Genomic DNA, 14,748 nt, shown 5'->3' with positions numbered 1-14,748 from the left:
CTGAATAATCCATATCCCTTCTAATACAAAAATACTCTGGTTTATGAATCTGAGCTTTCTGTGGAAGCAAAGGGCAACTAAATACAAGGTGAATATTTCACTGATGTAAAGACAAATGCCAAGAAGCCAGGCAGTGCTTGGCTTACCAAATGGAATAGGCTATGACCTCAGCCTACAACATGGAACACACACCAGCTTAAAATCAAAAAATAGTCTGCTATCCAGGAAACAATGACACAGAGGTGATGGTAGCCAAATGGGGTTTGGCCACAAGATGATTCTGGCAATGCCCACTTTGGAGCTGGGCAATGAAATAGAACAGAAGTCTATAGGCACCTTATATTACCTTCTCAAGTATGTACTTCTTCAAATTATCAAAATCGCAGCTTTAACAGAGTAAGTTAATGCAATTACGCAATAGAAGCAAGTGTTAGCTTTGAGAAACTTGAGTCTTCAACTTGACTAGTGGGATTGGTCAACACATCTACTAATTTCAAAAACAAGCTATTTAAACATTCTAGGTTAGGGGCACCTGGCTGGCTCAGTTGGAAGAGCATGCGACTCTTGGTCTTGTGGTTGTGGGTTCGAGCCCCATGTTGGGTGTAGAGATTACTTAAATAAATAAATAAACTTAAAAAAAATAATAAAACTTACAAAAGAGAAGATCACTGTAAAGTGAACTTTTTGGTCATTCATCTTTGAAACTATCTTTAATCACTCAAAACCTTTCCAGAACATCCCAAGTCTAAATAATGGTTTGGAATGAATAAAGATATGTTTTATGTGACAATAAAATGTTTTCTTGGTGATCCAGTGAATAATTTTTTTTGCTTCTTTTATAATTAATATTTGTAAATAAGACAGACATTGAAGGATCAAAGAGATTATATTTCTTTGTGTCTCTGGAGATGCACTTTATCCAAATATGGCATTATCTGAAAAATAAAAAGAAGTAGTTATTGATAACGTATAATACATTTCATAGTTCCAGAATAACCCTAAAGGCAGAGAGGATGAGTACTGCTTCACAGATACAGAAAGGAAGGCTTAGAAACATTAAATGACTAAGCGCATGACATTAGTCAATGGCAGAAGTAGAACTTGAACCCAAGTGCAATGGACTGAATGTTTATGCCCCCCCCATCACCCCAAATTCTTATGTTGAAACCCTAATGAGAGTGTGATGGTGTCAAGAGCTGGGGCTTTTGGGAGATAATTAAGTCATGAGGGTGGAGTTCTCATAAATGGGATTAGTGCCCTTAGAAGAAGAGGCCAGAGAGCTAGCTAGCTCTTTCTGCCGTGTGACAACACAGCAAGAAAACAGCCCTCTCTAAGCCAGGAAGAGGGCATTCGTCAAGAACCCGACCATTTTGGCACCCCAATCTCAGAATTCCAGCCTCCAGAACTGTGAGAAATAAATGTTGTTTCAGCCATCCCATCTGTTGTAAACTAACAGCCTGAACTAAGATACCTGCATCTTCTGTTTTTAAGGCTAGTATGCCCCTCTTTGGGCCTCCACATCTCCAAGTGGAAGACTGAGAAGAGAGCTTGGAGATCTCCAGCTAAGAAAACCTGTTCCCTGGTCTTTATATCCCTACTGATAGAAGCAAAGAGGAGTCCCCAGAACCCCAAGCACTCTTAGCAAAGTCCCAACCATTCTCAGCTTTAACACTCATGGCCTCACCACTACTTGAGACCATTAAGACTAATCTCATTCTGTTCTTTTTTTTTTTTAAAGATTTTATTTATTTATTTGACAGAGACACAGCGAGAGAGGGAACACAAGCAGGGGGAGTGGGAGAGGGAGCAGGGAGCCCGATGCGGGGCTCCATCCCAGGACCCTGGGACCATGACCTGCACCGAAGGCAGACGCTTAATGATTGAGCCACCCAGGCGCCCCCTCATTCTGTTCTTTATCCCTGTTTACTTGGGCTACCTCAAGAAGCCAGGAGTTCTGAGAGAGAGACAAACCAAGAAACAGACTCAACTATAGAGTCATACGATATGGATACCAGTGGTGGGGGGATGCTTCAAATAGGTGATGGGGATTAAAGAGTATACTTATCATGATGAAAAAAATAATAAAATAAAAATAATGGGGAAAAAAGGAAGCCAGGAGTTCTGGGTTGCCCCACATCTCCTGATGCTAACCACATAGCTCTATGAGCAGCAGTGCAACCCCTACCCGGCACTTCCTCTTCACTCCCATCCTGCTGCTTTATGTTCCTCCATATCACTTACCCACTTATAAATTCCCTGCCTCTATCCACTCAAGTACCCACTGAAATCTAAGTTTTATGAGGCAGGGGTTTTATCTATCACTGTACTGCCAAGCAGAGAACAGTGCCATAAAAATTTGCCGAATGAATGTGCTTCTTCCTCTAACATAGGTATGTACGAAGGAAAAGAGCGTTTTCTAATTCTTACTGTATATATCCAGCAAAATGTACCTTCTTATTATCCTCTTCTATTTCTAAAGATTATTCTGCAACAACAAATGTGCCATGGGAAACTCTAGGTTTGTGAGCCATCGCCCAAGGGCACAGCTACTGGTCTCGAGAGGAATGAGGTAAGATTTACCATTACTTCTGGAAAAATACATTCTATGTCCCAGTATTTATTCAGTCATCAAATGAATATTTTCTGAGTGCCTAATTAATGCCAGACACCATTCTAGGAACGGAATGGATAAAGCAGTGAAAAAACAGACACCATCAAGGAGCATAGGGAGTGACAAACACTGTAGCCAGGTCTGGTGTTACAAGATGGGTGTCTCCAACTCAGGAGAAAGGTCAGGGCCGGAAATAGAAATGTGCAGGATAGAGATGAGATTTTCAAGTTCTGTAACAGTTGAAGACCAGCAATCTGTCTCATTGAGATCACCTAAAAACTAAGTGTAGGTGATGAGAAGTGGACCATCTTACAGAAAAAGGATGTGATTTTACAGTTAATGATGTTTATCATTCAACTCAATACATATTTGTTGATGGTTTACTGGAGTAATATGTTCATCAAATTTTATAAGGAATGTCCCATCTCCTTATTTTTACAAATGAGGATTTTTTTTCTGGCCTCCTGGGGGAGGAGGTATTCTCTCATATCTGTTCTCAGTCTAGTGTGGTGGGGCTGAACTTTTGGTTTGGAATGTGGTAAGTTCTCTTTTGGGCTGAGTTTAACTTTCACTGATTTTAAGCCAATTTCTCCAGTATAGATAGTTTTCCAGTGACAAAGTGACAAAGCCAATTTTTACCTCCATCCGTCTCTCAATTGATATAAACTGAGGAATAGAAGGATATTATTGTTTTTTCAAGCCTCTACAGTATTCAGAATAAAGTAGACACTCAAAAAAATGTCAGCACCCTTCTCTATACCCACATACTTTCTACTTGTGGGGGGAAAAAAAAAAAGCCCCCAATATCTCTTATTTATCTAAAGTTGAAACCAGAGACCTTAAGTTTCAAGTAGAGATTAATGGGGAAAAAATTCTAATGAGCTTTTGAGAATACACAGTACTGGGTCAATAATTACCTACCATTTGTTCAAACAGGTGGTTCTCAAGCTTTTTGGTCTCAAGATCCATTATATTCTTAAAAATTATTAAAAACCCTATCAGGGGCGCCTGGGTGGCTCAGTCGTTAAACGTCTGCCTTCGGCTCAGGTCATGATCCCAGGGTCCTGGGATCGAGCCCCGCATCGGGCTCCCCGCTCAGCGGGAAGCCTGCTTCTCCCTCTCCCAGTCCCCCTGCTTGTGTTCCCTCTCTCACTGTGTCTCTCTCTGTCAAATAAATAAAATCTTTAAAAAAATAAAAAAATAAATAAATAAAAACCCTATCAAAGTTTTGTTCATGTGTGTTGTACCTCTCAATATTTACCACATTAGAAATTTAAATGGAGAAAAAATTTAAAGCTCAAGAATACAAGTCAACATTCCATTTAATGGTCAGAAAAATGATGTGATTGCATATTATACTGCTTCTGGAAAACTCTATTGTACTCCCATGAGAGTATAAAAGGTAAGTAATATCTCAGCATTATTATGAAAATAGCTTTGACCCTGTGGGTCCCTGAAAAGACCTGAATACACAGGGGTTCCCCAGACCACCCTTTCAGAACTACCAACTTAGACTAAAAAAGAAAAAGCATGTATTTACATGCCAATTACCATAACCTTTAAATTAGGTCTATGCTGTGCGTCTGGGTGGCTCAGTTGGTTAAGCAACTGCCTTCAGCTCAGGTCATGATCCTGGAGTCCTGGGATCGAGTCCCACGTCAGGCTCCCTGCTCAGCGGGGAGTCTGCTTCTCCCTCTGCCCCTCCTCCCTCTCATGCTCTCTCTCATTCTCTCTCTCAAATAAATAAATAAAAATCTTAAAAAAAAAAATTAGGTCTATGCTTATTCTGTATCTCATCATCATAAAATTGAATTTCTGTTTGAGTCTGCTTACTTAAAAGAAACAAAGAGCTTTTCTGCAATATTTAAAGGTTTGTTTCAATGTTCCAGAATTGTTGGTTTATAACCTCGATATCATTAATGTTGGCTATGGAAATTATGTTTGTTAGACTCTGTTTTGTAGAAAACCATATGTATTCACGTAAAGTGGTAAACTATGTTTGTCATAGAAGGTGGATATTACCAACCACCATTAAACTTGTGAGAATTAACCTACTAGTTGTGGCTTACCTCATCTAGTTCCAAGTAATTCAAGCAGAATAAAAGATTGTGCAGATCCACTTAGAATTAGAACACTAGATGCACTCCTCCTTGTAAAGAGTTATTTTTTGAGTAAAATAAACACATGGCTGTTACAGATTAACTTTGAAGCACAATGGAGAATCTCAGTTTCCCATGCCACACTGTATCACCTCTCTATCCCATTTACTAAGAGCTTGGGGCAAATGAAAAGTCACAACTCCTTCATCAAGTTAATCTTTTTGAAGTTAAATCTCTAAAATAGTGATTCTTGGGGCGCCTGGATGGCTCAGTCGTTAAGCGTCTGCCTTCAGCTCAGGTCATGATCCCAGGGTCCTGGGATTGAGCCCCACATCGGGCTCCCTGCTGAGCAGGGAGCCCGCTTCTCCCTCTCCCTCGCTCCCCCTGCTTGTGTTCCTGCTCTCGCGCTCTCTCTCTCTCTGTCAAATAAATGAATAAAATCTTACAAATAAATAAATAAAATAAAATAAAATAGTGATTCTTTTGTTTCTGATCTAACTTAATCATGTGTTGTTTGTATTTAATACAATTACACTCTTTTTTCTTTTTACATAAATGACAAAATGCCATCAGTTGCTTATCTTGACTTAGGAACAAGTGTTCCCAATCAATAGTAGTTACCCTTTCTCTTCCTCCTCCTGCAAAATAATATCACTACCACCACAAACCCCCATGCCAACCTCCTTCCACACTTTATTATTGTGACTCAGGGCTTCTTGTTTGATATTTGTCATCAAAATAGTTTCTATTGTATCTCAATTTTGCATGTGAAATTTTTGCATAGGCAACAGAAATTGGTGAGAGGAGGTCTCTGGAGTTTTTGTGGTCTCTTATAATTATCTACAACGGCTTTTCTCTAAATATGGTTCTCAGGCCATCAGCATCAGCATCTCCTTAGCCTGCTGAAAAATGCAGATTCTGGGGACCAAAGGAGAGCCTACTGAATGAGTCAGTCTGGAGGTGGAGTTTGGGATTCTCTAAGCACAAGAAACTGAGAATCTCTGATCTCTAGTAGATCTTATATCAAAGAACCTTGTTTACTGATGCTTTTTACTTCAGACAGATTTCCTTTAAACTATCCCAGAGAGATACTTCCTGAAACTCTCTCAACCCCAGAAATTCTCCCCAAGTTTACTTATAAATCCCTCCTGTCAATTGGGTGGGAATCCTACCACAACAACTTACTTTTTGCAGGAAAGTGCTTTTTCTCCGTGTGAGCAAGGAGACTCAGTGTGAGCCAGGAGCTCCTGCCACTATCAGGAACATATTCTTTGATTTGGGTGTGAGTTGAGGGCATATAGGCACCACTGAAATGCCTCTTTTGAACTCTCAGTAAACTGACTTGATTGCTTCTTTCCACAAGGCAGTTGGATTCACGCTTTTCATTTATCTCCTTCAGGAGACATTGTTCGCTTTCTTTGAGCTTTGTAATTATTTCACTGGTTCTGTTCATAGAAGTCATTATGCTGACAAACCAGTCATCAAGTGATTCTTACTGTCCTGCAAACAAATGACAAAATACTATCAGTGGTTGCTTGACCTAGCGGCCAGTCTTCAGTCAGTTCCTCTTTCTCCTCCTGTAAAATACCACTACCGCTGTGCTGTGCCCCTCACTCCATATCTCACTCCATTTTTATTATTGTTTCCGAAGATCTTTTTGGTTTTTGATGTTTCTTCAGGAAAAAAAAAAAATCATAAAAAGAGGATTTTACATTGAACACTACATCAAAAACTAATGATGTACTATATGTTGGCTAATTGAATTTAAGTAAATAAAAGAAGAAAAAAGAGGATTTTAGTAAGAGAATATATTTTGTTTTTGAAACTAACGCTATGTATTGATTCTTGCTTTAAGGGACAATGAGAGTCCCTTAAAGCGTATTGTAATATGACTAATACATATTCATTGTAGAAAATTAAGAAAATGCATAAAAGCATAAGGTAGACAAGCTAAAATCACTCTCTTTTTTTTTTAAAGATTTTATTTATTTATTTGACAGAGACACAACGAGAGAGGGAACACAGGCAGGGGGAGTGGGAGAGGGAGAAGCAGGCTTCCCAAGGAGCAGGGAGCCCTATGTGGGGTTCCATCCCAGGACCCTGGGATCATGACCTGAGCTGAAGGCAAACGCTTAATGACTGAGCCACCCAGGCGCCCCACTAAAATCACTCTTGATCCAGAGACAACCAAATTAACATTTTGGATGTTTCTTTCCCAATAAATATCCAAAGGGATTTTATTATAAAAAGTACAGAAAAAGACATTAAAATGGCTATGGCAGAACATAAACTTAAAAACGTAAAATGTTAAGTATTTAGGAAGATTTTGCTTGTTAGGACTATCAATTTGTCTTTTCAGACATATGAGTGCTTAAAAATCAAATATGTTCAATTTACAAAGGAAGTTTAAAATATTTAAATATTTAAAGCATTAACTAAGTTTGTAAATGGACTAATTACTTAGAGGTGTTTAGTCTTTTCAACTTGGTTAACTGAACATTAATTTCAGAGAAAATGAGGATATTCTATATATAAAAATAACTCAATTTATAGATAGAATATAAGAATTATATGTTGAAATCAAAGGCTGACAGAAAGGTTTTTAATGTTTTAATTTTATAAAATCAATATTAATTTGAAATCCAAGTAACTATATAGTCCTTTCTACACACAAAGGCTACTCTCAGACATTAAAAAAACAATCTCACATAAACATTTTATATCGATGAACAGAACTTTCTTTTAAGTGACTATGGTGGACTCGATTATTCAGACATAACTCCCAGTGAAAACTACTAAAAATTCTGGGGAAAATTTTTTTTTAATTTGTTAATAATGAAATGATAAGAGAGTTAGAAAATATCAGGTCCAAAATGAAGGAAAGCAAGAACAAGGACATAGAGAGGTAGACAGAACCTGCGCTTGCCTGAGGACATTTTCTAATCCTGGAGGTTAAAGAAGTCATTTTGCTAGCCTAGAGGGCAAGGGACAGAAAAATCAAAGCTCAAAGCCTATGCACAGTGGAGACCCTAAAGTAGACCTTTTCCATATTAAGTTGGCATCCAAAGGGCTACCCCCTCAGGGTGAGAGTGAATAAGAAATAAACTCACATTCCATCACGAACTTGCAGGAAGAATGTTGCTTTAGCACTAGGCACAGCTCTGGGGGAAAATCCCTCCATGAAAAGTTGTAAGTGCTTCCTGACTCTCACATTGATTTTCAACCCAAATTCAAAGCTAGGGCGGTTACAAGAAATGTCAAGCTGAAAAGCAAGAATGGTGCAAGAAACATCAAGCTGTGAAGCAAGGGTGGTAACAAGAATTTAGCTAAAGGGGTTCCAGGCTGGGAGTACATCCAAGTGACTGACAGAAGCAAACTCAAATCTTTTCTGGAAGAACTTCATCCTAGGCCTCGGGGAATCCCCAATACTTTTTCAAAGACAACAAAGAGCACACAGCCAAGGATAAGCAATCAAGCACAAGGGTAGATGAGGCATCATAAAGTGAGAACAACAGTAACAAAACCATGAAATCTACATACGGGAGAAGCATCAGATGAATTATAGAACAATTACACAGACTACATCTAAAGAAACGAGAAAATAAGTTTGCAGCTATCTTCAGGAAACAAGAAGCCAAAAAGAATTTCTAGAAATGAGAAAATGTTATTAAATAACACTTCATATAGGTTTAGCAGCAGATACGGATTCAGATGAAGAGATAATTAGAGGACTGGGAGATAAATCAGAAGTCATTATCCTGAATGCAGCATAGAAGGACAAAAAAGGACAAAAAGTATGAAAAAGCTAAATATGTGGAGGACACAGTGAGAAGGTCAAACCTACAGGAGATGGGAAATCCAGAGAACAAAAATGAGGCAGAGACAAGATTTAAAAAGATGTTTGAGAAATATCCAGAACTGACAAATGATACCACTCCAGAGACTCAAGAAGCTTAAAGAATAGCAGTCAAGATTTTATTTTATTATTTTATTTTATTTTATTTTACTTTTTTTAAAGATTTTATTTATTTGACAGAGAGAGAGAGGTAGCAAGAGCAGGAACACAAGCAGGGGAGTGGGAGAGGGAGAAGCAGGCTTCCCGCTGAGCAGGGAACCCGATGCGGGGCTCGATCCCAGCACCCTGGGATCATGACCTGAGCCGAAGGCAGACGCTTAACAACTGAGCCACCCAGGCACCCCTAGATTTTTTTTTAATCCACATTTAAATTATAGTGGAATTTGGAAAAAAAGGAAATCTTATAAGCAATGAGAGAATAAAAGGAAGGGCAGTTAAACTAACAGCTGACTTTTCAAAAAGGAACAATAGAAGCCATAAAACAGAGAAATTATATTTTCAATGCGGTAAAGAAGTTATACAGATGGTAAAGTCAGCACACAGAGAGATGCTCAGCATCATCAATCATTAGGGAAATGTAAATCAATACTACAGTGAGATACTGCCTATCAGTAGAATGGCTGAAATTAAAAAGATCGACCAAATCAAGTGCTGGTGAAGATGTAGAGGACTGGAACTCTCAGACACTGCTAGTGAGGTTGTAAAATGGTACAACTGTTTGGAAAACAGTGCGGTAGTTAAAAAGTTAAACATTGGGGGGCGCCTGGGTGGCTCAGTTGGTTAAGCGACTGCCTTTGGCTCAGGTCATGATCCTGGAGTCCCAGGGTCGAGTCCCGCATCAGGCTCCCTGCTCGGCAGGGAGTCTGCTTCTCCCTCTGACCCTCCTCCCTCTCATGCTCTCTGTCTCTCATTCTCTCTCTCTCAAATAAATAAATAAAATCTTTAAAAAAAAATAAAAATAAATAAATAAAAAGTTAAACATTGGGCGCCTGGGTGGCTCAGTCGTTAAGCGTCTGCCTTCGGCTCAGGTCATGATCCCAGGGTCCTGGGATCGAGCCCCACATCGGGCTCCCTGCTCTGCGGGAAGCCTGCTTCTCCCTCTCCCACTCCCCCTGCTGTGTTCCTGCTCTCGCTGTCTCTCTCTCTGTCAAATAAATAAATAAAATCTTTAAAAAAAAAAAAAAAAGTTAAACATTTATCTGCCATACGTTCTAGTCCGGAGTATTTACCCAACAAAAGTGAAAGTCTCTATACAAGTGTATGAAGAAACTATTTGTACACAAGAAAATTTATATATGAATGTTCATCACAGCTTTATTTTTATGAGCCAATAAGTTCTACCAACCCAAATATCCATCAACAGTTGAATGGATAAACAAATTATCGTATATCCACACAATGGACACTACTCAGTTATAAAAAAAGAATATATTATTGCTACACACTATAACATGGATGAATCTCAATGTAATTATGCTGAGTGAAAAAAAAATCCAGACAAGAAAGAATATATACTATATGATTCCCTTCATGTAAAATGCTAGGAAATGTGAACTACTCTACTGGGACAGCAGATCAGTGTTTGCCTGGGAATGGGAAGGGGTTGAGGACAAGGGCAGCAGACAGGGGTTATAAAGGGACATGAGTAAACTTTTGGGGGTGATGACTATGTTCATTATTTTGATTGTGGTGATGGTTTCATGGGTGTATATATATGTCAAAGTTTACAAGATTGTACTTTAAACATGCACAGTCTATCGTATGTTAATTACATCTCAATAAAACTGTTAAATAAAATTGGAATCAGCACCTAGCACATTGCCTAATGCATATCAGGTGGTTAATAAATATTTGTTGAATGAATGAAAAGTATATTACTTATAAATCTTGACTCCTATTCACTCACTATTATATCATGAGAATTTTTCATGCCATTACATATATGTCATTCATAATAAAAATGAAATATTTGATGACAGTGTGGTAGTCTTTCATATGGACTTAAAATAATATATTTGATTAGTCCATTTATTGTTAGACTTGTAGGTTGCTTACACTTTGAACAATACACTTTGAAACACACTGAAGTGACAAAAATCACGCAAACACACACTATTTTAGGAAACCTGCCAGAGTCATCGTTTGTCATTCCTGGATACACAAAAGGAGAAGAGGTATGTTTCAAAGTTCTCTGGCTAACACATAAATCTTACATGTGTTTGTACTTGCAGAAAATAGTTGTCCCTAAACAAAAGGAAATGGTTTAAGGGAGAATGGAATTTGAACTTTTTTCCCCCTCCCCCTGTCCAAAGCCCAAGGAAGACTAGAATTTTCTGAAAGATGGTAAAGAATTGTCTCAGGCAGTTATTGCCACAATAATGCTGCAAAACGCAACAGCATACAACAATAAACATTTATTCTCATGCTCAGTGGTGGATTGAGCTGGGCTGGGCTCACCTGAGAACTTGGCTTCTGGCTTGAAGGTCTGGCTGGGCTTGGCTCCCCGGTGAAGGTTGAGCTTAGGTCTGCTCCCAAAATTTTAGGACTGGGAAAAACAAGAAAAGCTATTTTCCTTTAATCCAACATGTCAGATGGGATCTAAATCTCTTATCCTTATTTTGTTTCTAGGAATTTTAATAGCATAAGAGAATTTTTTTTTTTTTTTAAGGTAAAGTATATGAGAAGAAAACAATTTTTTCTTGAACTGCAGTTTCATTTTCCCACCTCTGGCAGGCACATCGTTTCCATTTCCCATTTCTGTTTCCTATCTCCCTGAAAAATCCTCAAGCTTAGGCAGCATATCTTTCACAATAAAATTGGAGTTCAAGCTCATATAATGTAGGAGCCCAATAAAAAGCAATTGAAAAATTGACCTTCTTAAATATATAAATCCAGTAATATTTGCTCACAAATATAAAAGATAATACACAACCCACCAGAAAATGATCCCTTGGTATTCAAATGATTTAAGTAAACTTTCTCTTTAGACAAGATGTCAATTGCAGACATGAAAAGAGAAAAGATGCCTTTTCAGCATTGGATCTAGCAAGTTTAAATTGAAGGAAGACAAAATATTTTACACACTCAATTAACACTAAAGAATTAAATTGGCCTCAACAAAGCTAACTCTATTCCAATCACCAATTATTATCCAGTGTAGTGGAAACAAAATATGGTTTTATTCAAATAGTTTAAATACCTGATTGTTGTCATCAGTTTCAACTTACTTTTACTAGAGATACTAATTTATCAGAATTTAAACTTTTTGAATTATATCCTCTCTAACACTTTTACTGTTTATCCTCTCTAGGGGTTGAAATCAAATTGGGACATGACTAAAGGAAAAGAAAAGAAAACAAGGTATGTTTTTATATGTCATACAAAATAACTGTATGACCTTAGTTAAGTGACCTTCTCTGGGCACTCAGTTTCCTTATATGTTAATTGGAAATAATATCCAACTCACAGAGTGTCATAAGGATTAAATGACCTAATATAGCCAATCCTCAATAAATGGTAACTTTAATATATCAATTAGGCACTGTGAAATAAAGGATTTGTTCAATTGGATAAGTTGGGGAAATTTGTCCCTCCAGTTATTTTTTGTCCCTCCAGTTATTTTTTGTTTTGTTTTGTTTGTTTGTCCTTCCAGTTATTGATCTGTTTACTTGCTATGCAACCAGGATCAGCTACATAATTTGTGGGGCCCAGTGAAAAATGAAATTGTAGGGCCCTTTATTGAAAATTCATTGAAAATTTCAAGATGGCAACAGCAGAGCATTAAACCAACTGTGGGGCCCTTTTAGGCATAGGGTCCCTGTGTTAGTGCAGAGGTCACATGCCTATGAAACTGACTCTGTGTATTATATAGTAACAGGATGACTTCTATGATTAATTCACCCAGTTTTAGTCTTTTAAACAGAGATAAGTAACGTGAACAACCTATGGCTCTTTAAAGGGCTTTGAGTGGCGCCTGGCTGGCTCAGTTGGTGGAGCATGTGACTCTTGATCTCAGGGTTGTAAGTTCAAGCCCCACATTGGTTGTAGAGATTACTTAAAAAAATAAAATAAAATCTTTTTTTTTCTTTTTTAAAGATTCCACTTATTTATTCATGAGAGACAGAGCGAGAGAGAAAGGCAGAGGGAGAAGCAGGCTCCCAAGGAGCAGGGAGCCCGATGTGGGACTCGATCCCAGGACCCTGAGATCATGACCTGAGCCGAAGGCAGACGTTTAACCGTCTGAGCCCCCCAGGCGCCCAAAATAAAATAAAATCTTAAAAAAACCCAAAAATTAAGAAAAGGGCTTTGAAAATATTAAGGATTTACAGAGAGAACATCTTCATTATTCATGGAGTCCATATTAGCAAAATTGTCTATTCATAAAAATTTGTTATCTCAAAATCAATACTTGTGGCATTTTCATCATCATTCCCAGAAATGCACAGAGTAGCAAAAATTTTAGTCTCCTTGATGTGCATATTCCCAGCTAAGGTCAAACAAGGGGATACTCTGCATTCTTGCTTCAGCTTTCATACTGTAAACAAGTGTCCTTTTCCTGATCTATTTAGTGTCATTATTTTTTAGGATGCCCCCCAAGTATAGTGCTAAAGCGCTGTCCAGTGCTCCTAAGCAGCAAGAAGGCTGTAATGTGCCTTATATGTGTTAGATAAGCTTTGTTCAGGCATGAGTTATAATGCTGTTAGTTGTGAGTTCAATGTTAATGAATCAATAGTATGTATTAAATAATGTTATATACATAAAATAAGGTTACGTATTGATTGGTTGACAAAAATGTTATGACCAGAGGCTCACAAGAACCTAACCCTGTATCTCCCCTAGGAGCAGTGGCTGAGTATTTGATAATTCGATGTTTGGGGCCACTTTATAGAACATACCTACTGCAATAACAAGAATCAACTGCATATATATAGAAAATATACTACTGTTTCTACAGGTATGTTATTATAAATTACCTTTAATGTGCAGCAACCCAAAGCCTATTTGAAATCCACTGGTTTGGATCAGCCTACTGAAATGTTACCCTGGTGATGGAACATTATGATCTAAGCCATTCCAATTTTGTTCTATTCATAGAACCCTAATTAAGAGAAATTTTGGAAGTAGAGAGACCATTTACTAACCAGCCATGTATCCTTGAATAAATCATTCAGTTTCTCTTAGTATCAATTTCTTCATCTGAGATAAAGATATCTATTCCATTAAGTTGTATGTTTGTGTGTATGTGGTAGGAGGTAGGGAGGGAGTTGGAATTAAATGAGATATACATGTAAATTAAATGAGATATTACATTTTTACATTGTGCCTGGTATCAATTTATTACATGTACTGATATTTCTTGAACATGTACTCTGTGCCTGGCATTGTTCTGGGTACTAGGGACAAATGGGTACCTACCCCCATGAAGCTTAGAGTTTAAAGGTTTAAGGTAGGTACTTAGTAAATCATAGCTATTTTTATTGATTTTATTAAAACTTCATATTTTACTTAGGAATTATTTTATTCATTTATCTTTTTTCTCAGAAGAGGAAGCCTCCCACAAAAACAAATCTTCAGAAATACATTTTAGAAATACAAAAGTCATAATTTCTTTCTCTCTTTACAAGAATTTGTGATAGAAGAAGTAAGATTGGTATTAAAGAAAGTAGTTCACAATACCAGAGAAATGAATTCCCTAAAGAACTATATGAAGGGTCAGCAAAAAAAGACCACCCAACTCTGATGAGACTGTAGTAAAAAAAACAAAAACAAAAACACAACTCTTGAGCCTAATGCAGGGCGGCCCCTGAAGATGAGAAGGTATTTTGCCGATGTTGGGTTTTTTGTTTGTTTTTTAGCAAAGTTCCCAGATAATCCAAAAGGCTTATCAAGAGACCTACTTGGTTGGGCACAACCCTGGCACCTGAGGGCTTGGGGCTATATTCAAATCCTCTCTTCTTAGAGTGCAACCTGGAGGAAGATTTCTACATCTTTGGACTTCAGTGTCCTTAGCTGTGAAATGGGCTGATATCACTACAGAGCTATTGTGAGGATTAAATGAGATAACAGATAAAGGGACTTGTAAACCATAAAGTATATAAAGCAAATGTTGGGGAGAAAAAATTTTTCTCTACCCTCAAGCTTCTTCTGGCTGGTCTAAGAATTAAATTGACATGGACAGTTAA

At 37.8% G+C, this 14,748-nt stretch overlaps 1 protein-coding gene and 1 long non-coding RNA gene across 14 annotated transcripts in view; one reads left to right on the top strand and one right to left on the bottom strand.

Moving 5' to 3' along the window:
* Positions 1-695: 695 nt before the first annotated feature.
* The window catches only part of SPATA45 (spermatogenesis associated 45), a 44,289-nt gene continuing 30,236 nt past the window's right edge, over positions 696-14,748 (bottom strand). For 9 of the 13 annotated variants that reach the window (XM_078078132.1, XM_078078133.1, XM_078078131.1 and 6 more), the window contains 3 exons: positions 11,024-11,111; positions 5,896-6,210; positions 868-935 (listed from right to left, as the gene is read on the bottom strand). In XM_078078132.1, coding sequence (XP_077934258.1) covers positions 916-935; positions 5,896-6,172 — 297 coding nt within the window. In that variant the 5' untranslated portion in view covers positions 6,173-6,210; positions 11,024-11,111 and the 3' untranslated portion in view covers positions 868-915. Of the gene's footprint in view, positions 936-5,895; positions 6,211-7,820; positions 7,973-11,023; positions 11,112-14,748 lie in introns of all 13 variants that reach the window. The other 4 variants (XM_078078137.1, XM_078078138.1, XM_078078139.1 and 1 more) reach the window with 2 other exon arrangements.
* On the top strand, positions 2,028-13,515 carry LOC144382599 (uncharacterized). The gene is made up of 3 exons (XR_013449871.1): positions 2,028-2,569; positions 11,877-11,926; positions 13,406-13,515. It is a non-coding gene; the product is annotated as an uncharacterized LOC144382599 (long non-coding RNA).

This window comes from Halichoerus grypus, chromosome 7, assembly GCF_964656455.1.
Source record: "Halichoerus grypus chromosome 7, mHalGry1.hap1.1, whole genome shotgun sequence".
Classification (NCBI taxonomy): Eukaryota; Metazoa; Chordata; class Mammalia; order Carnivora; family Phocidae; genus Halichoerus; species Halichoerus grypus.
The sequence above is the reverse complement of the archived record's forward strand: the minus strand, read 5'-3'. Positions and strand labels throughout refer to the sequence as shown.